The sequence below is a fragment of the Zychaea mexicana genome, assembly GCF_025766255.1.
Source record: "Zychaea mexicana strain RSA 1403 chromosome Unknown BDB00scaffold_90, whole genome shotgun sequence".
In the NCBI taxonomy this organism is placed as follows: domain Eukaryota; kingdom Fungi; phylum Mucoromycota; class Mucoromycetes; order Mucorales; family Lichtheimiaceae; genus Zychaea; species Zychaea mexicana.
The window spans coordinates 56081-80050 of NW_026516753.1; the positions used below are offsets into that span (position 1 = coordinate 56081).

General features: G+C 42.9%; 8 protein-coding genes across 8 annotated transcripts; 4 read left to right on the plus strand and 4 right to left on the minus strand.

Moving 5' to 3' along the window:
• Positions 1 to 13: 13 nt before the first annotated feature.
• On the minus strand, positions 14 to 1411 carry BDB00DRAFT_843740 (uncharacterized protein). Its single transcript, XM_053124978.1, has 5 exons — positions 1209 to 1411; positions 1084 to 1129; positions 888 to 988; positions 529 to 804; positions 14 to 438 (listed from the first exon to the last, which is right to left on the minus strand). The coding sequence occupies exons 1-5, from the start codon at positions 1335 to 1337 to the stop codon at positions 139 to 141; spliced, it is 852 nt and encodes a 283-aa protein (XP_052975556.1). The 5' UTR covers positions 1338 to 1411; the 3' UTR covers positions 14 to 138.
• An 871-nt stretch (positions 1412 to 2282) lies between these two features.
• On the plus strand, positions 2283 to 3830 carry BDB00DRAFT_884548 (NUDIX hydrolase domain-like protein; the record flags this gene model as incomplete). The annotated part of the gene is made up of 5 exons (XM_053128338.1): positions 2283 to 2293; positions 2995 to 3180; positions 3262 to 3281; positions 3360 to 3596; positions 3793 to 3830. 5 exons carry the CDS (start codon positions 2283 to 2285, stop codon positions 3828 to 3830), a joined length of 492 nt encoding a protein of 163 aa, XP_052975557.1.
• A 133-nt stretch (positions 3831 to 3963) lies between these two features.
• BDB00DRAFT_791180 (uncharacterized protein) lies at positions 3964 to 4827 on the minus strand (the record flags this gene model as incomplete). Its single annotated transcript, XM_053121021.1, has 1 exon — positions 3964 to 4827. One exon carries the CDS (start codon positions 4825 to 4827, stop codon positions 3964 to 3966), a length of 864 nt encoding a protein of 287 aa, XP_052975558.1.
• Positions 4828 to 5550: 723 nt separating this feature from the next.
• BDB00DRAFT_884549 (uncharacterized protein) lies at positions 5551 to 7928 on the plus strand (the record flags this gene model as incomplete). Its single annotated transcript, XM_053128339.1, has 6 exons — positions 5551 to 5691; positions 6046 to 6215; positions 6314 to 6449; positions 6543 to 6655; positions 6713 to 7065; positions 7168 to 7928. 6 exons carry the CDS (start codon positions 5551 to 5553, stop codon positions 7926 to 7928), a joined length of 1674 nt encoding a protein of 557 aa, XP_052975559.1.
• A 1771-nt stretch (positions 7929 to 9699) lies between these two features.
• BDB00DRAFT_962521 (uncharacterized protein) lies at positions 9700 to 15669 on the plus strand. The gene is made up of 17 exons (XM_053129740.1): positions 9700 to 9930; positions 10029 to 10162; positions 10256 to 10533; positions 10611 to 10691; positions 10770 to 10836; positions 10896 to 11228; positions 11305 to 11654; positions 11719 to 11957; positions 12030 to 12319; positions 12383 to 13766; positions 13843 to 14060; positions 14137 to 14223; positions 14297 to 14365; positions 14423 to 14506; positions 14577 to 14706; positions 14790 to 15088; positions 15164 to 15669. The coding sequence occupies exons 1-17, from the start codon at positions 9753 to 9755 to the stop codon at positions 15527 to 15529; spliced, it is 4587 nt and encodes a 1528-aa protein (XP_052975560.1). The 5' UTR covers positions 9700 to 9752; the 3' UTR covers positions 15530 to 15669.
• Positions 15670 to 18360, minus strand: BDB00DRAFT_932066 (uncharacterized protein). Its single transcript, XM_053129062.1, has 3 exons — positions 17779 to 18360; positions 15885 to 17690; positions 15670 to 15813 (listed from the first exon to the last, which is right to left on the minus strand). The coding sequence occupies exons 1-3, from the start codon at positions 18317 to 18319 to the stop codon at positions 15740 to 15742; spliced, it is 2421 nt and encodes an 806-aa protein (XP_052975561.1). The 5' UTR covers positions 18320 to 18360; the 3' UTR covers positions 15670 to 15739.
• A 669-nt stretch (positions 18361 to 19029) lies between these two features.
• On the plus strand, positions 19030 to 21477 carry BDB00DRAFT_981244 (uncharacterized protein). Its single transcript, XM_053129982.1, has 9 exons — positions 19030 to 19339; positions 19408 to 19491; positions 19570 to 19663; positions 19735 to 20051; positions 20134 to 20413; positions 20472 to 20789; positions 20867 to 20956; positions 21028 to 21239; positions 21310 to 21477. The coding sequence occupies exons 1-9, from the start codon at positions 19075 to 19077 to the stop codon at positions 21471 to 21473; spliced, it is 1824 nt and encodes a 607-aa protein (XP_052975562.1). The 5' UTR covers positions 19030 to 19074; the 3' UTR covers positions 21474 to 21477.
• Positions 21478 to 21480: 3 nt separating this feature from the next.
• On the minus strand, positions 21481 to 22178 carry BDB00DRAFT_770901 (NO signaling/Golgi transport ligand-binding domain-containing protein; the record flags this gene model as incomplete). Its single annotated transcript, XM_053119924.1, has 4 exons — positions 21481 to 21591; positions 21686 to 21810; positions 21871 to 22055; positions 22126 to 22178. The coding sequence occupies 4 exons, from the start codon at positions 22176 to 22178 to the stop codon at positions 21481 to 21483; spliced, it is 474 nt and encodes a 157-aa protein (XP_052975563.1).
• Between the last annotated feature and the right edge of the window lie 1792 nt (positions 22179 to 23970).

A 23970-nucleotide genomic window follows, 5' to 3' on the forward strand; every position in this document is an offset into this window, starting at 1 on the left:
TAACACACTTATACGGAACACAAAGACTGCAAGTGGGAGAACCCAGCAAGCGTATGAGTCGAAGTTTTATTTGGGTATATACAGTGTACATAAGATCGGGTGACCTGTTATCACATTTTTATATTATTGAAGATTCTATCAGGAACCATAGGGTGGAGGAGAAGGCGTTTTGCTACTCGTTTCTTTGCACGATGGTTTTGAGTTATTCAAAACGATAATATTAGGTCGGCCGTTTGGACCCATTCTTTGCATCGGCATGCCTCCACCAACTCCTCCATGTGGCATCCTTGATGGATGTGGTGGTCCCAGTGGCGGTTGAGGGCCTCCTGCTCCCGTTCTCGATGGAAGAGCCACATGATCAACCGGTGCGCCTACCATGCTGGACAAGATGATGGCCTTCTTGATGCGGTAGGATCGGAAACACATTGCCCAGTATACCTATATCAAGTAGATGTATCAGTTGTTTACTGGTAGAGTGGGAAAATCGAGAGAGAAGAAACAGAAAGGGGAGAGAGGATTATTGTTTACATAGAAGCCAATCATCATAAAGATCGACAGCAGGCCGAATTTAAGTTCATCTTCCCAGGTCCTGCTGCAGTTGTAGAAATCGCGTTCCACACTGATCGGACTCGAGGTATCACCAATAACTGGTTGGAAATCGCGCGACCCGCCAGAGATACACCAGTTAATATAGTCACCTCGTTGTGTGATGAACAAAATAGTATTAATGAAGCCGTCTACTAAAACTATGAATATGCATATAACAATTGCGTGCTGCGCTGTGCGGATATAACCCAGTAAATCCTATCAAATGTGATTCGATGACTTATGCAATCAATGACCATGAATACTTTCTCTTCATAGTGTTTTACGTCAAGTTTACTTACCCGATATAGCGCACCCAATGCCAGTAAGGCCACTATTGCGAACAGCAGGTTCGCCACTCCGAAAACGATCAGAGGAGCGTGTGCTAAGCGTGAAAAGAATGCTATATGCGCAATAGTAACAATTGTGTTGAGGGCGCTGTTGCATTAGCTTCTTGTCTCGTTTGTCCGAGCATTTGGTGATTAGCAGGCAACTTACGGCTACTGTCTTGGAACGAAATGATTGCAAAATATAACGACAGGCCCTTTTATTTGATTAATGAACCATAGTAAGTATGCTAAACGTCTACTACACTTTACTTTTATATGTATTTTGAAACTTACGACCCAAATTACACATGCTATCGCGCTACCCACTCGTAAATGGATACACCCACAACACTTTCGTAAGGCCTGATTCGTCGTATGCGTAACTCTTCGCTTTTGATACGGTCGAAACAGATAGAAATCCATCAAAGGAGATAATTTTTATGGATTGCGTTATATACAGAGAAATAATAAAAAAGAAAAAGAAAGGTAAAGTGCCGAGCCGATGCAAAAACAAAAGACAAAGTTTATTATTGAAGCAAACCGGGAACCTAATTGAGTGCTTTGTTTTCAACAGCTTCCCAAATTTGGGTTATACTAGTACGACGAGTACGTACTGGTCTACTACAGGGCGCGGATACGCAAATTCACCTCTTTTACTTCCCGAGGACGCAATATAAACCAATCTGTCAACAGCAAAAAGCAAACATTCACTCAGTGATGAAGATGATCGAAACACCGACCATTATACCATTGTACATGACTAACCTTTCAGGTCTGATTCACTCAGCAAGATGGTTGCTCACGGACGCCTGCAATATCAATATGTTGACGCATCGCATAGTCAACGCTCCAGAAGACGCATACACTGCCGGATCAACCGAATTAACTAATGGTGCATTTTGCAAAAGTTCTTTACGTCTCCTGCCGCGACATTTTGAACTATCTGCCATCTGTTATTATCGAGAATTAAAAGCGTATAACATGCAAGTTTATGGTTCGTGCCATCCGGTACTGCGACTGTCCATGATAACTTGGCATGTAAAATCAATGCACCTTTGTATGCACTTGGCTTTTCATGTTCTCACCGGCCGCATCTACCACTATGCTAGACCACAGCTGCATAATCAAACTGTGGAGCTGATGCTCCTGAGTATTACGTGACCATCTATTAGTGGCGAAAAAGCTTGAAAAGCTCAAAAAAAATCATCCACATTCGCAACAAGTCATTGACTCGTAACAAGAGATCAGAAAATGCCTCGACAACGTGCGATCAACAAGGTCAGGAGTTATATTGGCGACAACATTGAGTGCCTGGAACGGCAAAAATTACAATAGACAAGTCCAAGAGCGACAGCACCTATTCCAGACATGTCACCACTGTAATACTTGAGTAGGAAGCGTCGCCAGGATAGTGTAGACGAAGAGTTGTTTCCAGACAAGGAGGAAAGAATGGAAATGTGGCGGTCAAGGTCTATATTACAGATTTACGCTTGTATCCGCAGGCTTACAAGTGTAATATTACTCCCAGTATTACAGTATGAGGTGCAGTTCGGCGAGCTCTCTACATATCTTTGAATGTTGGATAATTACTTCTTGTTCCGATTCGAGAATTCTGGCTCAGGCAGTAGGCCGACGACCTACCATTATTGCTATTTGAGAAACAGTAAACTAACCCAACCCCCACCCACAGATTAGCTTTCTCACCGATATGATAAAGTTTAGTATAATAAAATAATAGTAAAGGAGAGATGGCAACATAGTCCTTGGGTCCACGTCATTTGAATAATCCAGCAAAGCACCCGTATATTTTAAACGTACCAGATGTTCTCTATCATGTCTTATTATCAGTGCCCAGCACTTAAATACGCGCATTTTCGAGCTGTCATTAGAGTTCCAACAAATACGGTGCTAAATGCATTTGTAATCCGGTTGCTAATTGTGGAACCTCCAGACACTGTCACAAGTGACCCAACGCCATAGTAAATTGAAATTAAGTGCCAAGCACCTCTGATACACCGCACCTTATAAGTACAGACCACCAACAAATACACATTATGTCAGCAGCTCGTACTGCACTTAGTTTCGATACAACAACGCTGTCCCTCTTCAGTCGACGCTTACTCAACTGTCCACAATACAAATTCAAATACAAGAGCAACGTTCGTGATGCGGCCGTGCTCATGCCACTTTGTAATGTCGATGGTCAACCAAGTGTTTTATTCACGGTTCGCAATCTCAACTTGAGAAGCCATCGAGGTGAAATAAGGTATTGTATACTTGTACTCTGTACTTGCATATATGAATATATTTATCGACGAACACTGGCCGTTCTAACTCTTCTAATTAGTTTCCCCGGTGGCAAGGCAGGTATAAACTATTATCACAGCACGTATCAATTGGCAACAGCAGAAAGCAAACTGACCAACTGCTGCTCGTAAACAACAGATCCCCAGGACGAATCGCTAGAGTACACAGCCTTAAGGGAAACGTTCGAAGAGGTTGGGATACAACCATCATCAATTGATGTTCTTGGTAGCTACTCTCCGCTACCCAACTACGACGGATCGATACGCGTACATCCCTTTCTGGGCATGGTGCGGAACCCATTGGATCTTAATGCGTTGCCATTTAACAAGGACGAGGTATCGACCGTGTTTACTTTGCCGATAGACTACCTTGTCCGTAAAGATATCAGAGAGATTCGAGGGTTTCGAGGGACCAAGCAAAAGTATCCCGTTTTCAAAGTCCCCGAGCATATCGAAGGCGAAGGCGAAATATGGGGGTTGACATCATTTATTGTAGATGGTAACTATCAATTTATCTGTTTTTCCATGGGGTTCTTTCTACACACCTATTCACTTTGATGTATATAAACCAGGCATCCTTCGCAAGATTGTTCCTGAGCGATACCCATGAAACGACATGCATATTTAATGCGCGTGTATAGAATGATGGATGATATTTATTACAAGTTTTTAATAGAAAAGGGCCATCTGGAGCCTCTAGAATTTGAATAAAATGATAACTATTTACATGCTAATTCTTTATTTCAAGAGGAGGAGGTCGTCAAGAATGTAGCAGCGATTTTCGAGAATCCGTCTTGCCCGCTTACAATCCATATCAAAAGTCCCGAGCCAACAAGTGAGTTGATCATGAAATTACGAGAAGAGCCACTACCACTATCAGTACTACTAATGTTTTCACGCTCACCGATTCCCACCGATTTTTGCAATTGATCGTGGGGCTTATCGGGATGTCCTTCTTTTGCCTTGGTCGTGGTTGGCTGGATCAGATCCGATACATTTGGTTCTATCGAATCCAATGTCGCCTTGAACGTGTCTCTTCCTGACATCCGCTGGCGCAAGTCCCGATTAGTCGTCTTTTGTTCAAATGCCTTGACCCACGCCTTGTCCACATCTTCCGGTATAGGTGTATCATCATTTTTGATATCGTTTGTCTTAATATCAGCAGCCTGCTGCTGTTGCGATGCTTCATCAGATCGCGGTGGTCGTGACGGTCTTAATGTCGAGGAGAACATACTGGGCTGTTTAGGCGATTGTCGTACACGACTGTTGCCAAGCTTGAGTTCGAAAGCTTCTACCCATCGTTCGGCCTCCAACTTTTTTGCAACGTCTTCTTTTTCATGTTGTCGGTGTTGTGCTTCTGCATTAGCATCATCGCTGTTGCTACTGCTCCTGCCAGGCTGCGTTTCAACGTGGTCGTTGACATCTTCGGATAAGCTATCCAGCAATGTTTGCTTGCTTCCCGGTTGTCCCTTTTCTTTGCTAGCTTGCTCCGCCAGAACAGCATGAATGCGTCGCTCCACGGTTTCCTCGGCCTGAGGGTGTTGCAACAGACGTTCGACAATATCGGATTTCGTACCGCCCGTGCTCAATTTTTGTTGTCGTGCCATGTCTTCGAGCTGAACTTTGCGCAATCGCATAAGCCCCGAGCGAGTCAATGACGATTGACTGTCGTTGTTGAGAATCACTCGGCTGGAGTAAAAAGTCCGAGCGATTCCTCTAGGTATTGATCGTTGGCATGTTCGTAAAAGCATTGTGCGTAAAGATTAAAAAAAGATAAACAAAAGAAAATAAACTCAAAATTCTCCCAAATAAACAGACAGTACGCGCTGATTTTAAATTCCGGTCCAGAACCTTTGTTGTACTTCTTGCATTGTTTGGCCATTTATTCGTGAGGTCTCGAAATCTTTAATCACTGAAACACGTTCTATGCTATTCATTGGTGTCTGCTTCGTTAGAAAGCACATGATAAGTATCGAATGAACGACGTTTTGTGGTTTGTCAAAGCACTAATGAAAAAAAGACATGGTCGCATGACTATCCTTTATACCCAGCGGGTTTCATTTTTTTGATTTGTTTGACATGTGTATACTTTTGTCGTTCAGCATACCGTGTTGCACATTTTATAGCGCAAGCGATCTCATACTATGTTTTTCTCTTAGAGCTCGAAATTAACCACAAGAAGTGTCGTTGCTAGCTGGAGATACATCCTTGAAGGATATACTGCAAGTGCTTTCCTCCTATTTCGCGAGCTGCTCTTTGCAGTTTAAAATAACCACGAGGAGTATCATAACGTGGCATACAGTGATAGCGGAGTTCTTTTGATAATTCAAATGTGGTTTGAAGTGCTCGCCTGCATTCTTGTGCCTTATTACAACGGCGACCTGGTTCAGCAACCTAGACAGTGGCATAAGATCAGTGATCTACTGAAACAGAGAAGCAAAATGAGCTTGACATGGAACGATACATACACGGTGAATCTTGAACATCAATACTGTTATTGTGGACAAGACAGAAATCTGCTGGAGATCTCTCTCCAGTGCCGATGTGAGTTGTTCGCGTCTTTTCAATTTTTTGTTCTTTGTGTGTGCACATTACTCACAAAAAAAGGGCGGCATGTTTAACACTATTACCGTATATGCTCAGACTGCAGAAATTGGTTTCACGCCGAATGTACGTCTGTCAGCGATCCGCCGGATCTACTCTTTACAACCAATTACGTGTTTGCGTGCGCCAATTGCAACAATAACAGTGAGACATTCGAACGAACAACTGCTGGTTGGAAAGATATTTGCTCGACGACTATTGCAAACTTAATTTTAGAGCAGATTCTGTATCGTGTCGGCACCAATGACAAAGAGCTTTTCGAAAGTAAGAATGCGGCGCTAATGTTGCAGTGGAATCCGGAACAGTTTTTTTTCAACAAAAAGGAAATTATTCCATATGTCGATAAGCATTGGAAAAGTATATGCACCGAGCGAGCACGTACACCAACTTGGTAAGGAAGGCGAACCAAGATAGGGTGGGTTATAGATATGTGTGCAATAAGTGTAATGGTATGCAGCTTCTTATTTTTCTTTTATCAAATTTTCCCAGGTGGGCAACCCTTGGTAGCTGTCTTTATTCATCCAAAGAAACGTTCACGGCCCGAGACGAGCGACAGCGATCAGCTGCATCTGATTTTTGTCTCGCTGATGCCAATTTATGGCATTTCCGACCTAGTACAACACAGGTAAGGAGTGAAAACATAGATAGGGACGGAGGACCAAAATACCAAAGACAAAAGAATGCAAAATTGTCGAGTAACAATGTTTGAATGTTATAGGCTAGTGGTAAAGCGCCTGTATCAACTCCTCGAGTATCCAAAGAGAAACGAAAATCTGATGGCGATCCGGTCACACCTGCTCGAGCTGCACCGCGCACGGACATCCGACGACGGTCAACGACACCTACGACAACACCATCACCACGTGGAAATTCACCCATAATACCTAGCAACACATTGGCATCCGCATTCCCCAGCTCCTCTTCAACAATTACCGATCATCCTTTCAATCGCTTCGGCTTCAAATATATCCCGTGCAGAGCCTCTGTGCTCCCACATGTGGCTTACCAACAAACTGACAATGACGATCAAGGGTGTTGTATCAGTATTACAGACAAGAGTCCTTACGTCTCAGTTGCCAAGGATGGATTGACGGTCGCTACGGAAAAGGGCTTTCGGATGTGCCGTGCCAATGTCGGGGTCAAGGAAGGAAACTGGTATTGGGAGGCGGTTGTACAGAACGCACAAGGAAGCAAAAACGCGGATGGTCCTCATGTCCGCATTGGTTGGGTTAGACGTGAAGGTAAATCCATATGCGTTCAAGTGCGTGTGTGAAGAAATACTAAGTTTTTTATATACTACGTTGCTTTTCGCATACTCACCATCAATAATGACTATGATGCAGCTTGTCTGAATGCGCCAGTGGGATACGATGCGTATGGATATGGATACCGCGACCGAACCGGTGAAAAAATGTTTTGTTCACGCGCACAAAAGTTTGGTGAATCGTTTGAAACAGGCGATGTCATTGGCCTCTATATCCGATTACCGCACAAACAAAACACGGCATTCAAAAGCCCTGCACGGAAGCGAATTCCTATTGTTTTCAAGGAGCATTTGTGGTTTGAAGAGAAGGATTTCCGTGCGAGCAAAGAGATGGAAGCTCTTGCAGATCCGTACAACAAACCTTCCGATCTCGACTATCAACCGAAAATTATACCAGGATCCTCTATCGTTGTATTCAAAAACGGTGTGTGCCAAGGCGAAATGTTTACAGATCTGTTTGATTATGAAGACTTTGGGCGATTACCAGAAACTGTGACAGCTCGGCGGACGAAAAAGCGGAAGAAACAAAAGAAAGGTGAAGATACACCTCGATTGCGAACAGAAAACGAAGAAGAGTTTGAAAGTGGGGTCCGACATCAGCAGTGGTCTCAAGACCCACCCATAGACGATGACGGCACGCTCGGCTACTATCCTGCTGTGAGCGTCTACAAGGGTGGCATGGTAACTTGCAATTTCGGCCCTAATTTTCAATATCCACCGAAGCTGGACGAAGAGTGGAAGCCGATGAGCCAGCGATATGACGAGTATATGGCTGAAGAATCCATGTGGGATTTGCTGGATGAAGTATCCAAATCATTGCGGAAAGCCAATATATTGTAATAGTTGACATTTAATAAAAAATTAATGTGTCTGTTATAAGCACGTTATTGGATGTTGCAGTGGAAACTGCACGCAAATGCTTGGATGTCAATGTTTTTGCAGTGAGCCGTACAGTGGCTAAGCATATGGCCAAGCGAGGACCCGGTAAAATTGCTACTATCGGTTTGGTGTCTGCCTATGCATCGGCTCCTTGGGGAGGCATCTTTTATATGCCCAAAGCCGCGGTACATTTTCTGATGGATACGCTGCGTATGATGCTGGCTCCATTTGACATCAATGTTACCGTGAACGCTCCTGGTGCAATCAGATCAAATTTTGCCACAAATGCAAGCAACTTGGTCGATGTACATACCTAAAGGTGCGTTAAGTGGTTAGTAAATTTGGAGTATCTCGAGTGAGGAGGGGATATTTGAACAACGCAAAGATGACGGATCCTGCATGCCCTTAATTAACATACACTATGTTGCTCAACAAATACATGCTACAAGTCGGTAGCTGTATATATTTACCTTCGAGCAACCATGCCACAAGATTCGTTTTCTACATCTGCCCATGTCTTCGCAGCACACGTTGCGGATAGACTCTTGAGAAAGTGTTTCCCTCGCTATATTACCTATGGAACCTTTCCTCCTAGATACCTAATTTTCCATTGTCTCCCAGTGTTCGTCAAAGAATACACTTTCAGCAAAAAGCTCGGTGTGTTTGAAGTCAAGCTTCTATTAGTTGAAAAATAAACTTGCTTGTAGAAACTCTACGAACTACTACATACCAATAGTGTTTTACATAATAGTGTTTTCACAGTTGGGGTCGTTGTTGGTGAAAGCCTACAGACTCTGTCTTCTTGAGCTTGACGATGCTCTATTTATATAATATTACAATACGTAATACTGTACGATTTGCCTAGGCCTTTTTCTCCGGAAAAAGGACGCCCGCAAGTTTAAGCAGGCCAGGTACATATTTACAAAAAGAAAAAGGAGTAATAATTTGTCTTATGTTGGAGCTATGACTGACCTATACGTGGTAATTGTCCCTGAAAACAATCTTAGTGATAGATAGCAGAGGATGAGCTTTCCATTAATAACATGTATTTTAATTTATAGTCATGATTACCACCGAGCTACAGCTGCTGCTCTCCTTTCGGTCGGTTGCTAGTTGTTATGCAAATATGGGATTGTAAGCGGACTCAGGCGCGTATGAGAGCGGAAATAGGCTGATCCAGAAAATCCTCGCACCCGGATAAGGGCTCGATCAGTTTTGAATTTTCTTTAGCGTCGCATACTTGCGCACTGCATATTGTTGATCTCGCACACACCCTTTATTTTCAAAGTTGTTACTACTACTATTTATAAATTGCTGTACCATCCGGTAAAGCAACAAGAATATCGTAGCTTAGCAATAGAAAAGAAAAGAACGCCTATGTTTAGCGGGATCCCTACCAACAAGTGTAACAGAAAAGGATTCTTGGTAATTAGCAACAAATTTTGGCATCGGCTGTCATTATAAGCCAATAGTCCCTTTGGCAGTTGCATGAAATCGTTCATATAGCAGTCGCGTGAGTGTAATAAACTTCAATGTTTTGGGATCAATCAGTTTGTACTTTCAAAAGATAACGCAGATGCAATATATCGAAGGAACAAAAGTGATACGATTTCAATATCGTACAAATGGTAATGACATGCACCAAGAAAGGAGAAATGCGTCGTGTTACACACGTACTTGGTGTATTTTAGCGCCGCTTAATGTCCCTGAAATAAGCGTTCCTGCTCCACAAGAAAAAAGCCTTGTTGAAAACGAAGGGTTTTGGGTTTTTTACTTTAGACGACAATGTTTGGGATCAAGCCCAAATCTAAGCAACGTCGCAATGTTCAAGCGGGTGCTGATGTGCCTCCATCACCCGCAATACCGCGCCACAGCAGTGGCCATTCCAGCACCACCCAGCAATCTTGGTCAACATCATCAGTGGACCAATCTACCGGCTACACGCTAGACAGCTACTACCAAGGTAGTATAGGACTTCATCAAACCGAAAGTACTCATTGAGAGCAGGAAAGATTTACCTTATTTTGTGGTTACTTCGTTTCTTGCTGCAAACGTGGGTAGATACTTTGTCGGTAGCCAGTTCGCGATCGTCTAGAGCCAACTCCATTTCCACCGCAGGAGGAGGTGACGAGCAAGGGAGCAAATATGATGGATACACGGAAAGACAAGTGGAAGATCTTTTCGATAAAATGCTGGTAAGTAGAACAAGGCAGTGACAGCAGAGAAGATTACTGAGCCGTTATTTGCTTGCTGAAACAATCATGCTCTCCAACTTTTACTGTTTGAAGACGCGACGAGGTATTCATGATCCTGCCTCTCGATCTGCTATGCTTTCTTTCCCAACAGACAAAAAGTGGCTCATGGTATCGCAAGACAAGCATGCTGAAACAATGCTGCCAGCAGCATCTGTCTCAGCGTCCAGCAAGAAAAGTACAAATGATTCGCGCGAACCAGACAAAAGTACACCTGAATTCTACATTAAGCAGTTTTTAGCACCGGATATGCAAGGAGTTACGCCAAGACTCGTGGCACATCTGGCTGTCAGTTTACGGACAATGCCGCTAAGGTATGATCGAAGTTCTCCAATCGATACAGATTGACACAATTGTTGATATGTACAGTAACTGACACCATCCTAATTAGCTGGGTCCGCCAATTTATCGAAGCGAGAGGTTTACAAGTTATTACGAATGTGATTGGTATTCTAAATAGACGGGAGACAAAGTACGTAGCATACACAATGGTATATCGCAATCAGCTATTATGCAGAGCGCTCACTTAGTTGATACTATGCTTTGCTAGAACCGAAGAAGATTTACAAATGGAAGCCGAGATTCTAAAGTGCTTCAAGTCCTTGATCAACAATCGGGTTAGTTGGATGGAGATAAATTATATGAGAGCAGAATAACTTATAAATGATATTATTAGTGGGGTGCAAGGGAAGCGGTATCCCATCCAGAGTGCATTTATCAGATTGTCCTGTCGCTAGTATCGCCTCCCATCCAGACCCGTAAGCTTGTCTGTGAAGTTCTTGCATTCCTGTGTCACGTCGACCTTCCGAAAGGTCAAGAAACGGTCTTGAAAGGAATGGACAAGTTGCGTGAATATCGTCGGGAATTCGGTCGGTTCGACGCATGGTTTAAACTCTTGGATGCAACATTGGACGGAAGAGGTCGGATGGGCAGTCTTGTCGGTGCAAGTGAGGATGTACGGAGACTTGGTGGTCAAGGTGCGCCTGATAGTCATTTGAGTGATTATGCGGTAAGTTCTTATTTTCCAATAATAATCTTAAACGTAGAGGTTGCTGACAGGATGTTACCGCTTCTTTAACATATAGCTGTCAAATATGATGTTAGTCAATTCCCTTATCAGTGTTGTGGAGGATGTTGAGGTCCGTGTCCATCTCCGAAATCAGATGAATGCCTGTGGTCTACAAGCTATCACCGACAGAATGCTGGAGTTCAATAGCGAGCATCTGCGACGACATATTAGTATCTATAAACAAATGAGCGACAATGACTATGAGGTTGTTATTGAAATTCAAAACGACAACATTCTAAGCGACATGAACGATCCGCGCGATGTGTTTGAATCAATCCTGAGTCGAGTCGAAGGAACTCGCGGATACGATTTTTTGCTAAGTGCACTGCAACATTTGTTGCTCATCAATGACCAAAGAGACGTCCAGTGAGTAACCATTATTATGATGACAAGTATCCCCATTTACTAAATTTTTGCAATTCGTTTTTAGAGTACGATATTATCAATTACTAGACAACATGATCACACAAATTGTCCTGGATCGTAAAGGATTAACAGCGGAGGACTTTTCTGGTGGATTTGGCTGGTCTGTTGCGTCACTTATTGACAAATTTGCTGAACAAGATCAGTTGGCTGTTGCGATTGCCGAAGCAAAGGATGCAAAGGCGAAGTTCGAACAGGCGATCAAAGAAAAACAAGAGTTAGAGTTAGAAATCAATTTACAAGGAGGCAAGTAATCGCTGTGAACAATCACTGTGGACTGTTGGGCTGCTCGGCTAACATTTTGAATTTCGGAAATAGATGGATTGGTGGGACAGCTACGGGAAAAGACCAATTCACTAGAGGATTTGCTGCGCATGTCACGAAAAACAATTTCAACACTTCAGGCCAAGGTGAAAGCCTTGCAACAAGATTATGACAAGAACCTCACAATTATGGACAAACAATTGCGCGAAATGTATCAAACAGCAGCCATTGTCAATAGTCCATACGGGCAGTCAGAAGAGAGTCGTGATGGGGAGGCACCAAAGGGCACAATCTATGATAGATTACGTGCACAAGCTATACTAGAAAAAGAATCTGAAAATCAGGTATGTGGCTATAATTTCTCCAATCCTACTGGGTGGTACCAATATTAACATATTACAATTTAGAATATACCCAAGGCCGAAGGCTTGTCCGAAAGCTTCAAGCTTTCACTTGGTGATCAGCTCGGTTCCAGCGCTCCAACTGGATTTGTTATTCCGGGGACTTTGCCATTGATTGGATCGACTCGTCGGCGAGGAGCAAGTACAGCTCCTGGTATAGATTTGTATACTTTGGAAGATACCACTGGTTCAAATGCTGAAAGCAGGCCCACTGTCGGTGAAACAATGAACATAGAGCAGCTCAAAGGATTTGATTATTACAAAACGAATGACGCTTCTGAGCGTCGCAGTCGCCATCCCATCAAATCTATGGCAGCGGACCTGGAACATCAGCTGCGAAAGAAGGTCGAAGCAGAGAACGTTATCAAGGAAGCTCCTGATGTCAAGTCGGTGGCTTCATCACTGCCTACAAAAGAGGAAGATAGCACGACACCATCTGCATCGCAACTAGCAGCATCCATATCTACTAACAAAGAGCAGTTATATAACATCAGCACACAAGCAATAAGTGGTGCTAGTGTAGCTACTGGATTACAAACTACAACGACTGCAGTCGATGATGCTCCGCACCCGCCACCGCCACCACCTGCTCCACCAATGACGTTACCAATGTCAACTGCTCCTCCAACGACTGTATCGACAGCTGCCGAAATAGCACTCAAAGCAAATGAGCGAAGCAGCTCGATAGCAACAACAAATGCTGCAGATGTGCCTCCTCCTCCTCCTCCACCACCACCACCACCTCCACCAGTAGGAGGAGCACATACACAACCTTCTAGCACAGCAACTGCCACAACAAAGCATCAACCACATTCAGATCCAAGTATACCCCCGCCGCCACCACCTCCTCCTCCTCCTGCGGGGAGCTCAATACCAGTGTCTTCACCACAGCCACCAACATCAGGAGCTCCTCAAAGTGGACAAGCAGGCGGACCTCCACCACCGCCTCCGCCCCCGCCACCACCACCTCCTCCTCCAGGAAGCTCAATACCAGTGCCTCCACCACCGCCACCAACATCAGGAGCTCCTCAGAGTGGACAAGCAGGTGGACCACCGCCTCCTCCTCCACCGCCACCGCCTCCTGGAAATGGTGGTCCAGCTGCTCCTCCGCCACCAGGTGCACCAATGCGAAAAATCATGCGTTATTATCCAGATGTCAAGACGCGTGCTCTTCAGTGGACCAAAATGCATAACCAGGTTGTTGGAAAGACCATTTGGGGTGATGAAGATGTTGACGAGGATGCTCTGGAAGACGAAATGAACGAGCTTGGTGTCTTTGACTCTATCCAGGAACTGTTTGCTCAAAAACAGATCGAACGCAAACGACGAGCCATGGAGGCCAAAAAGCAAGAAATTTTCATTCTTGACCCTAAAAAAATCAACAGCATCAGTAAGTGCCTTGAATGCTAAGATTGAATGAGTTGGCCTCTTGTACTTTGATTAACCCGTTGCAATTTTTTTACTAGACATTTCAATTTTGGCAAAACTCAAACATGTTCCTTTCCCTACCGTTGTAAAGAAGATATACGCAGTGGAAGACCCTATTTTCACGGAAAATCTCTTGAAGAGCTTACAAGAAAATGTACCAACATTCGATGAAATGGGTAAACTATCCGTTTTCGTCAAGAGTGCGTCTGAAGAAGATCTTGCACAGCTGTCCAAACCAGATACCTTTTCATATGAGGTAAAAGCGAAGCATGATTGATCTTATAAATAGGATTGTAATCGATTTGCTGAATGATATGGTATTGTTCTTCTAGGTTATGAAAATTGATCGATACAAGGAGCGTGTTGACAACATGTTATTCAGAAAGACCTTCTTCGAAAAGCACCAGCAGCTTAGTAAGGTATGGATCAAAGCAAAGGCCCAAACTATCTGATTTCATAAGCATGAAGTATTAACATCACATATAAAAAAAGAATATGACATCTGTTCTCGAGGCTTCTACTGCGGTTAAAGATTCTAAATCGTTCAAGGAGTTGCTCAAGGTAATACAGCATAACAGATCTGTATAACTTACATATTTTTAATCCGCAGTTATGTAGCTTATCTTGACACTCGGAAACTACATGAATGGCACCACCTTCCAAGGAGGTGCATTCGGTATTCGCATTGCTAGTATCAATAAGGTATAAATCTTGGGTGCATAGCAGATGGCGCAATACAATTTTCAACTAACCACCTGAGAGAAACAATTAGCTTGTAGATACCAAGGGAACTGAAGGAGGTACCACCTTGCTGCATTTTTTGGTAGATACAGTGGAATCCAAGTTCCCTCGTCTTCATCGTTTTTTGGACGATCTCAAAGAAACTGGTCAAGCATGTCGTGGTATGCTATTCGTATTTCCTTCTTTTTTGCATATCAAAACTGCACTATCTTATATTTGCTAACCGCATTTCCTTTCAAAAAAGTGACCTTACAGGATGTTGTCAAAGAGTACAACGAGTTACGAAGCGGTCTGCAAAAGCTGATGGAAGAGTTAGAGACACATTATGGTCCAGATTATGAAGCTCCTGAAGGGGATAATTTTGCCGAAATTATGACTGATTTCAGAGATACGGCATTGGGCAAGTTTGAAGAGCTCGAGGTTCGATACACATCCATGGATGTGGCATACAAGGATGCTGTAAGCTTCTATGGCGAAAATCCGACCGAGATGAAACCTGACGCCTTCTTTGGCATATTCAAGACATTCACATCCAGTTGGGAGGTATGATCTTTTCTATTTTTATTTTTTTTGAAAAAAAAACAAAGAACCGTTTGACTTATTGGAGGTCTGTATTAGCGTGCCATGAGTGATAATAAGACAGCTAAAAAGAAATTGGAGCAAATGGAGCGTGCCCGCCGTATGGATGCGGAACGCCGCGAACGTATCAAGACACAGCGTCATCGTGGTGTCGATACGAGCGTGGAACCAAATTCTGCTGGAGCAGACGAAGAGAAGAACATCATGGACAATTTATTGGATCGACTGCGAGCTGGTGACTTGGATACTGGCACGAAGCGACGTGGCGAGCGAGGTACAACACGGGATCGCCGTTTACAACGAAGCGAATCAGTGGCTGTCATGGCAGAAGATCTGCTGCGCAGTATCCAAACGGACCACGACAGCCCACCTGTTCCAAGAATCAATAAACCCCTTGTCCAATAATTTAATTTGTAAATTGTTAGATTACAACCATAACTATTTCTACATATAAGAACGGCTTTATCAGCCAAAGGAAAGATTAAAACTGGTACATAATTTATACTTTTTCAAGGATAAAAGAAGGATCAACCCCATCAGTGATTATGTGCATATTTTTCATATTTATTATCGATGCTAGTTTAAGGTATACAAGCTAAATCTTTATACAACTAATTAGGCAAAGAACTGTTTCAACAATTCATCCGTGGATCCAACCAGTTTTAAATGTTCCCGCATACATTCTTTTGCTATAAAAAGAAAACACCACAATTTACTTTTAGCTATCGTTGTCATGATGAAGTAGATAATATTTACAAACCTGATTCATCATCCTTCGCAAATGTAAAATACGAGTATCCAACTTGCCACCAGCTTAATCTTTTGGATATTGGTGATTGTTGCTTGTTGGCACGATCACGAATGATCTTTCCCACTATTGTAGGGCGTAATGACAGCTTGCTAATAACTTGATACTTTTCCTCATTGTATGCTGCATCAAGTAAACATTCAATCAGGGTGTCTTTTTCATTATCTTCGGTCATTCGCGAGAGAATACTGATTGCGTTATCGAAATCTTGACTGGCAAGCGAGCTGCGAAATTTGACAGCTCGAAGCATCTCAGCCTTTTCGCCTTGTCCATCGCCACCTTCCATGTCCAGGAATATCCGTGCCATATCCAAAGCTACACCGGCCTCACCAGTTTTAGCCAACGCATCACAGTTTTCAATCACGTCGCCTGTTTTCGATAATGCATAGTATGCTGCAGAACCGATGTCCAAGCGTGCGTCTGTTGGAACGACTATTGGTTCAACCAGGCGTTCAAATACATGCCGTGGCATCCATCGTAGTGAGTCCAAATTACGTAACAGTTCCCAAGTTGTTGACGCTTCGGATTGAAAGGCTTTGTCTCCACACAAGACCAGGAATAAGCTGAAAAACAGATCGTATCGATTGGTGATAATGTTGGCAACGGCTTCAATTACTAATGCGCTTGTCGTTTTTCCTGCACGGGTATGCTGGAAATCAGGTTGATTTTCGTTTATTAACTGGACAAGAGATGCTGCTGTCGGCTTGTCAATTTCAGGAAATGTTGTCAGGACATTAAGTGCTTGGTTGCTTTCGAAGTGTGTTTTGTAAAAGTTGGCCGCATTGTACGGTTTGGAAAAGCTGTCACGCAAGGCTGTTTCCAGATTTGATCGCGCATGCGGATAAATGCTGATCAACATACTACTAAGTGTCGCCAGAGCTTTGGCAACCCGATCGTCGTCATTGTCACCAGCTGTTGCTTCTCCATGGTGAAAATACACATCCTCCAGCTTATCAAGGTGACGCACAGTTCGTAATTCGTTTGATATACCAACCAAAAGATCCTTTTTATCCACAATATATGTTGCGATTGTAGCACGGTGATTTGTTGTTGAGCTGAATGAGTCCGTTGTCCAATTTGGTCGGCTAATATGTGGAGCCTGGTCGCCCGCGACGAGCTCGATGGTGGAGGACATGACGAACACCGTTTTTGCTTCTTGCCAGATTGTCCATAATCGAAGTTTGTTCTTCTTTTCTAGCGAAGCGTCAAATCCGAGAAACTCTCCTGCAAGGTGCCTTGGTGTCATGATCACATTCGATAGTACTGCCACGTTGGATTCCTTGACATCATATAGTGCAAAGAATGGTTCGCTCTGTGTATCGACGTAGGCAATTGCCTTGTGGCTCTTGGTGTCATCACTTTGTGATAGTATCTTTACATCGTACGAGTGATCATCTTTTTGCTGAAATTCTCCCTTCTTTGCCAGGTGCTTGGGTGTAAAACTGCCTGGTAGTTGGTAAGTCATGTCCTGATCTTCTGGATCAACCAACTTGCCATTGTTGTTAAACTGTGGCAACTCCAGTAAGGTTCGGTCCAATCCGCCATTCGCCCATGTCCATGTGACTATTCTATGATCTCTTCGTACTCCAGCTATTATATCAGCCTTAGGTGATGATGCTAATACTGTGGTGCGTGCCTGAGTGCTGGATCCTTCTACGTCGATGTTCCAGTTTAATAGGCGACGCGTTGCAATGTTGAGATATTTCAGTAATGGGAAACTTGTCGATCCATGCATCATGTATGAGCAAAGCTTTGGATCTTTTCAATAAATAGAGTTTAGGTAATTTAGCAAGTCTCTCGCATACCAGCCCACAAATTATCTCTCATACATGTGTTTGCTTCTTACCTTTGTCTACAATATCCAGCTCATACGAGGAGGAAGGAGGTTTATCTTCCTGATAGTGAACAATAGAACCGTCGCTGAAGGATACTGTTGCCAATCCGTGTGGAGTTGCCGAAAGTGAAATGTATTTGTTTGTCAATCGTCGCACGATAACTTGAGGCTCGGCCGATTCGTCTGTAAAGAGCGTGTTTAACGCGAATCGATGTCGAATGATTTGGTTGTCCTGAGAAATCAGCCAGCAGTATAAAGCATTGTCGCCATCGTCATTCAATACAATGGTAGAAACAATCGGAGAAGAGTAAACGATCTTGACAGGCAATGTTGTTTGTAAAGAATCCGTCAAAGTATGTGGCCGCAGTTCAAGCGTGGTGTTGTTTTCAGCCAGTTGTGCATGAATTAACAGATCTTTGCACAAGTGCAGCGCTATTCGTGGTTCGATCGTATAATCCTTGTCTGTTTTCTGCTTTTCATATGCTACATTATGACATATGCCGTTTTCAGGAAAATGCTCCACAGTGGTAGAGACGAATTGGGAAGTTTTCATGGTATAATAAAAAAGATCGCGCTTTTTTGAAAAAAAAAAAACGAAAACGCGTCTGTAAAAATGTACAGCAACGGACTTTTTGGACCAGAAATCTGTTTGGAGCCCTCATCTTCATCGTTAGTAGGTACAAACAACTATATCCTTGAAACTTCATCACAAGTATTTGTACTGCATCGAAAAGTCCTGTGCATGTATAGTAAAGTTGGTTGACCGAGCAAGTGCTCTAAAGTACATGTTTGAGGAGCTCGAAGTCAGGCATTCTGCTGTTAGCTATCCGTTGTTTACAGAATATAAAATAATTTGCTATAAAATCAGGTACGTATAACCTTATCATGAATATGGCATATCTGGTTTATTGCATGTTACCGTATGGCAACCTTGCAAGATTACTGAAGTGCCTTTGTTCACCGACCGTCCCGCTGATCAGGCTTGCCACAATGTATTTATTCTTCATGTATGTATAGAATACCCGTATATTGATTTCATTCTCTCAAATATCATCAGCAAACACGGTTAGGAGCCTTACATACAACATGCTTATAACGACTAAAGCTAATATTCTACTTTTGACGCGATATTTCTGCCATCTTTACTGTCTGGCAAGTTGATATGTAAATTGTTACTATGATATCATGACATTTGTTGAGTTTGTATATGCGATTACACAAAGTCACTTGGTAAAGCGTTGCGCATATATACCAGCAAGGCCGCCGCCGTTGCTCTTTCTCGATCTTTTCCTTTTGTACCATATCAAAATGTTCAAAAAGCCACCTTCGACAGTCAAATCATTCAGCCCGTTACGATCCTCCGATCGACGACGGTTCCAGAACGAAGCTTATGAAGCCTTTCCGCACTTGAAGGAAAGGTGCACACAAGAAGGTGCATCGCCACTTATGCCCGATCCGTTGCAGTCTGCAAAGTTTCGGTCACACATTAACGAGAATGGTGTGCTTTACGTTGCCGATGGAAAACCATTATGGATGAAACTCGAGGGTCTCAAGCAACCTGTCGTGCCTACAGGTAAAATTGCAAACGCGATCGTTACTTTTTCATTTGCAGGAATACGCTAAACATTGGACTATCTAAAGTTTACACGCTTTGGCAACATCCTGATACTTTACCACTGTTGTATACCTGGGGCCCGGTTATTCATAGACTGACAGAGGGAGCAGGTAATTTGAATAAGAACTTGTGTAAACTCTGCGTTTCTCTTCAAGAAAATTGACGTTTTAGCTGTTTGTGTATCTTAGATTTGATGATTCCTGGATTGGTGCTTGGACCTGAAGGGAAGCTTCCCGATCTGGGAAAAGGTGATCTGGTGGCAATTACTATCAAAGGATATCCGTACGTTGTTGGTTTTTTTATATGCGTTAGCGTTAGTTGCAAATATCAGATCCACTAAAAAATGTATACAGCTATCCATTAGCTGTAGGAACAATGGCTTTACCAACAAGCGAGATACGCGTTCGTTCCGGCATGAAAGGAAAGGCTGTACATCTCATTCATGTGTATCGCGACCACTTGTGGGCTATGGGTGATAAATCCGACCCGCCTGAAACAGTTGATATATCGGACGATGGTGATGATGAATACGTGGAAGACGATGGCGGAGAAAGCAAGCCAAATGAACTACAAATCAAGGATGATGCAAAAACTGTGCCTGTAGATGAAACATCTGAGCCAAAAGAGCACGACGAGCAAGAGGAGGCGAAACCACAGTTGCCAGTGAAGGGTAAGGCCAAACAGTATATTTTCATCAAATGAATGAGTGGGTTTGTGATTAATCGCTCCCTCATTTTTTATTATATCTACAGAGGTCGATAGTGTCCTGCATGCAGCCTTATTGCAAGCGCTCAAATTCAAGATTACGTCAGAAAATTCACAAAGTCATTTACCCATCTCGGCATCAACATTGTACTCGACGTACATTTTACCTTGTAGACCCCGCGGACGAGGATCTGATGCCGATATCAAAGGTTCGAGCTGGAAAAAGGTGCAAAAGTTTTTGAAGGCCATGGAAAAAACCAAGCTCTTGAAAGTGAAGGAGCAGCGGGGTGAGATGATGGTCACTTCAGTGAACTGGATGCATGAAAGGTACTATAGTAAAATAACTGGCTGTAAGATGATCGCGACTTAATACTATCTCTATTAGCTTCCAGGGTCTCGATTCATACAAGACAGTGGGAACAAGTTCGGCAACACAGCAACAACAGCAACAGCAGCAGAAAACCACTGCCAATACCACAAATAACAGCACCACTGCCAAATCACCAAACCACAGCACACCCTCTTCTGCGAGGGAGGGCCAAATTAACGTGGAAGATGTATTCAGGCCGCATGGAAGCCCTGTGCACGTCTTCTTTGAAGCGGCAAAACTAAGCAAGGAGGAATTATATACATCTATAGAGATTCGAAACGCCGTGATGCAATATGTCAAGGAAAACAATCTCTCAAACCCTCGAAATCAAAAGTAAGTTCCAGATATCTTTCTCTCCCTTGAAAGCTAGCAGTCCCTGTGTTTGTTTTAATAGCTTGAAATATGTTTAGGATGGTTCTGCTCGATGCTATCTTGAAGGATGCAATTCTTAAAAACAATGAAAATAAGGAAGAACTTACGCGTGAAGTTATTGTCGATAGGTAAAAGTTGAATGCGGGAATAGGCACTAAAACCTACAGAGAGAATTCACAAAATGAAACGTGCGCCGTAGATTGCGCGAAAAGATGCAGCCATTTCATTATGTCACTTTGCCTGGCAAGGAACCTGTACTGCGTAAAGGCACCCCTACTCCCATCCAGGTCACACAAGAAATACGGCAGGGGCGCAAGACAATGACAAAACTGGTGGGCGTGGAGCGCTTTGATCTTGACGTTGTTGACTTGTGCAAAGAGCTGACAAAGCTGTGTGCTAGCAGTGCAACGCGTACGTAGTTGAGAGCATCCAGTTGTGCATTAATTGCTTATGGAACGATAACTAACGATCATTATTGTAGATAATCCACTGGCTGGTTCGAGCCCGAAAAATCCTGTACAGGAAATCATGGTACAAGGTCCCCAGATCAAGAATGTCTCTACCATTTTGTCCAACAAAGGTGTTCCAAAGCGATTGATCGTCATAGAAGATAAAACGGCAAAAAAGGGCAAGGGCAAAAAATAAATGTAGTCTACTTTAATAGCTCTTCGCGCTGCAACACTTCTTTGTCTAATTTGATTAATACTGTTGTTCGTTGCGGAAATCCATCGATTGGGACAGTGTGTGCCGTGACTCTGGAAGGCTGGAAAGAGTATGCAAAATGAGATGACCATACTCGACTAGTTCCTGCTTAAACATACACAATATAGGAGTGTATGTGTACATAAACCACTTACAAATTGACATCCGTCCAACACTGCTTCGACGATACCAGCAACAAATGCATTGCAGTTCAGTTGTGACAACTCTTTGGGAACAGAGATATATCGACTGAGAATGGGATCGTTATCGGAAATCATATCTAAACCCAGGTTGATTAGTATCCTTAAAACATTTAAAAATTTGAGCATCCAATACATACATTCGTCTTCGTTCTCGGTACTCTTCTCCAATGAATCAGCCTGTTTTCCAAATAATGCCTTCCATACAACGCTATGGATGAAATATAGTACTCCCAGTACTCGTGTTTCTCGCTTTGCGCTTTTCTCGCGCCAAACAAGCAGTTCGAGCATTCGTGTGCCGACGCGGTATCCAAACTCGTTGAGCCTTTACCGATAAAAGATTCAGTTATCGAATTACTACTACACAGAACAGACTGCCACAGCTACCAACTTACTTGCGTTCCAAATCTTGAATTCCGTTGACTCGTTTTTGTGTATACTGAAGCATCTCAGAAAACAAGAAAGTCTGTGCACTTAAACTGACCTTAATGACTTGTCGTTAGCTGATTTTATTTTTGAAGCACACAGTGATGCAGTCTACTGAAATAGCATACCTCAGTGCCTCGGGTTTTGTTGAGGTTTCTTTCTAGAATGCTTTTCGCACGAGCCATACGTTGCTCGCTATACATTGTCGACGTAGTTGATGGACGTGGTGGGATATTTGTCGACATTTGGGTTGTATTGTTAGAGCGGGACGGAAAAGAAAATCAGGTTCAAGCGCGAAAGCGGTGTGGGTTGTGAATTAAGAATTTCCATAAAGAGATGTGGGGAACCTGAATATACACGTACGTTACCATGGTGCGCATGTCACCATGACAACAGTTAAGCGGATAGCGACCTGATCCCGATAACAACTATGGACCGAAAGATTGCGAACAGAAATACCTCGGCTATTTCTGACTTACAAGTTTTGTAGCATAATGTTCATATTTCTTATCGAGGCGATAGTTTGAGCATCAGGGCATGATACATATGCATTAGGCAGTCTTTTTGTGTATTTCTCATATTTGAAGTCAACATATGTATTTTCAAAGGTAATGTGCTATATTCATGCAGTCCATGCTTTGTATAGCAAGATAAACTCATTGCGACAAACAACAACAGCGCAACAACGGCACTTCTCATCTGGCTTGCTATATTTTATTGTTCAACAAACAAATCTATCGAAGCAATTTCACCTTGTTCTTTTTTCAGCCATGCTCATGATATCACTGAAAACCATATAAGGTGCAGCTTATAGTCGCTATAGTGCAGACAGTTTGCAAGCTGCAATAATTTATCTCGAATTCGTATAGGGGGCATTAATAATTTATAATGCGACCTTATTTGCATGAAATTAAAAGCTTTTCAACCTGCGTACAATTTTGTGAATATCTAGTGGGTATTTGGAGAGAAGTCTTAACAATTTGGTTGAGCTTAAGACCCACATGGACAAAAATTAAAAATTCCAACTTGCTGTACTTGGAAAAAACGTCCACATCAACTAGCTTTTATAACTTTAAAACTAATCACACAGAACGAACGCGTCAGAGAATTGATCTTTCAGCGATGACTTGGTGGACTTCATTATCGTCACTGTCGACGGTAGCGCAATTGCAATAGTCATACGCAAAATCCGAGATGTACCTTTTTTACGCATGATATTCCACGTCTATATAATCAAGTGTCACATTGAGAGGCAAAAGCTTAGGGTTGGTCCCTCAACAACCATGACATACAACTAAGCTTATATAAAGTCTTTTTGTCCCAGGGAAATATTAGCGTAGTATACCTCAAATTGCTACACACTCTTTCTTTTGAGCAGTGTTACTATTAAATTGAGCGCAGTGACTTCATATTGATTTAGCCTCTCAACTTTTGATGCGACACCATAACCCTTCGTCGGGTACCTTTATCCTCCTTACTGGGAGGATAACACTCTCATTAATTTTGGCTTGAATGCTACAGCGCACAAAATAGCACGATCATTTTCTATACTACAAACGCGTCAATGTTTTCCCGTACTTGTGTGCAGCGGAAGCAATTGCAGAAAATTCATGCATCGGGAACTTGCCTTCCCACGAGTCCTGTACGAACTCTTTACTCCTTCCCGTTCATTCTTTATCCATTCATGACACATTAGCAATAGGTTATCAAAAGAAAGGGCAGGTCTTTAGCTTTAACATGATACTAATATCATGTACAGTTACGACGATAATTGCGGCGGAATATTGCTTTGGAACTTGCCTAGTCTTAAAAAG

Excerpts from the sequence above, each read along its gene's own strand:
- BDB00DRAFT_843740 (XM_053124978.1), bottom strand. The coding sequence starts at position 1,337 with ATGGATTTCTATCTGTTTCGACCGTATCAAAAGCGAAGAGTTACGCAT. Across the intron at positions 989-1,083 it reads TTCGTTCCAAGACAGTAGCC|CATTCTTTTCACGCTTAGCA; the intron begins GTAAGTTGCCTG and ends TTGCGCATATAG. Across the intron at positions 439-528 it reads TTATGATGATTGGCTTCTAT|GTATACTGGGCAATGTGTTT; the intron begins GTAAACAATAAT and ends TACTTGATATAG.
- BDB00DRAFT_962521 (XM_053129740.1), top strand. The coding sequence starts at position 9,753 with ATGTTTGGGATCAAGCCCAAATCTAAGCAACGTCGCAATGTTCAAGCG. Across the intron at positions 13,767-13,842 it reads TAAAAAAATCAACAGCATCA|ACATTTCAATTTTGGCAAAA; the intron begins GTAAGTGCCTTG and ends TTTTTTTACTAG. Across the intron at positions 15,089-15,163 it reads CATTCACATCCAGTTGGGAG|CGTGCCATGAGTGATAATAA; the intron begins GTATGATCTTTT and ends GGTCTGTATTAG.
- BDB00DRAFT_932066 (XM_053129062.1), bottom strand. The coding sequence starts at position 18,319 with ATGAAAACTTCCCAATTCGTCTCTACCACTGTGGAGCATTTTCCTGAA. Across the intron at positions 17,691-17,778 it reads GCTGGATATTGTAGACAAAG|ATCCAAAGCTTTGCTCATAC; the intron begins GTAAGAAGCAAA and ends TTTATTGAAAAG. Across the intron at positions 15,814-15,884 it reads TGCGAAGGATGATGAATCAG|CAAAAGAATGTATGCGGGAA; the intron begins GTTTGTAAATAT and ends TTCTTTTTATAG.
- BDB00DRAFT_981244 (XM_053129982.1), top strand. The coding sequence starts at position 19,075 with ATGTTCAAAAAGCCACCTTCGACAGTCAAATCATTCAGCCCGTTACGA. Across the intron at positions 19,340-19,407 it reads GCAACCTGTCGTGCCTACAG|TTTACACGCTTTGGCAACAT; the intron begins GTAAAATTGCAA and ends GACTATCTAAAG. Across the intron at positions 20,957-21,027 it reads CGTGAAGTTATTGTCGATAG|ATTGCGCGAAAAGATGCAGC; the intron begins GTAAAAGTTGAA and ends CGTGCGCCGTAG.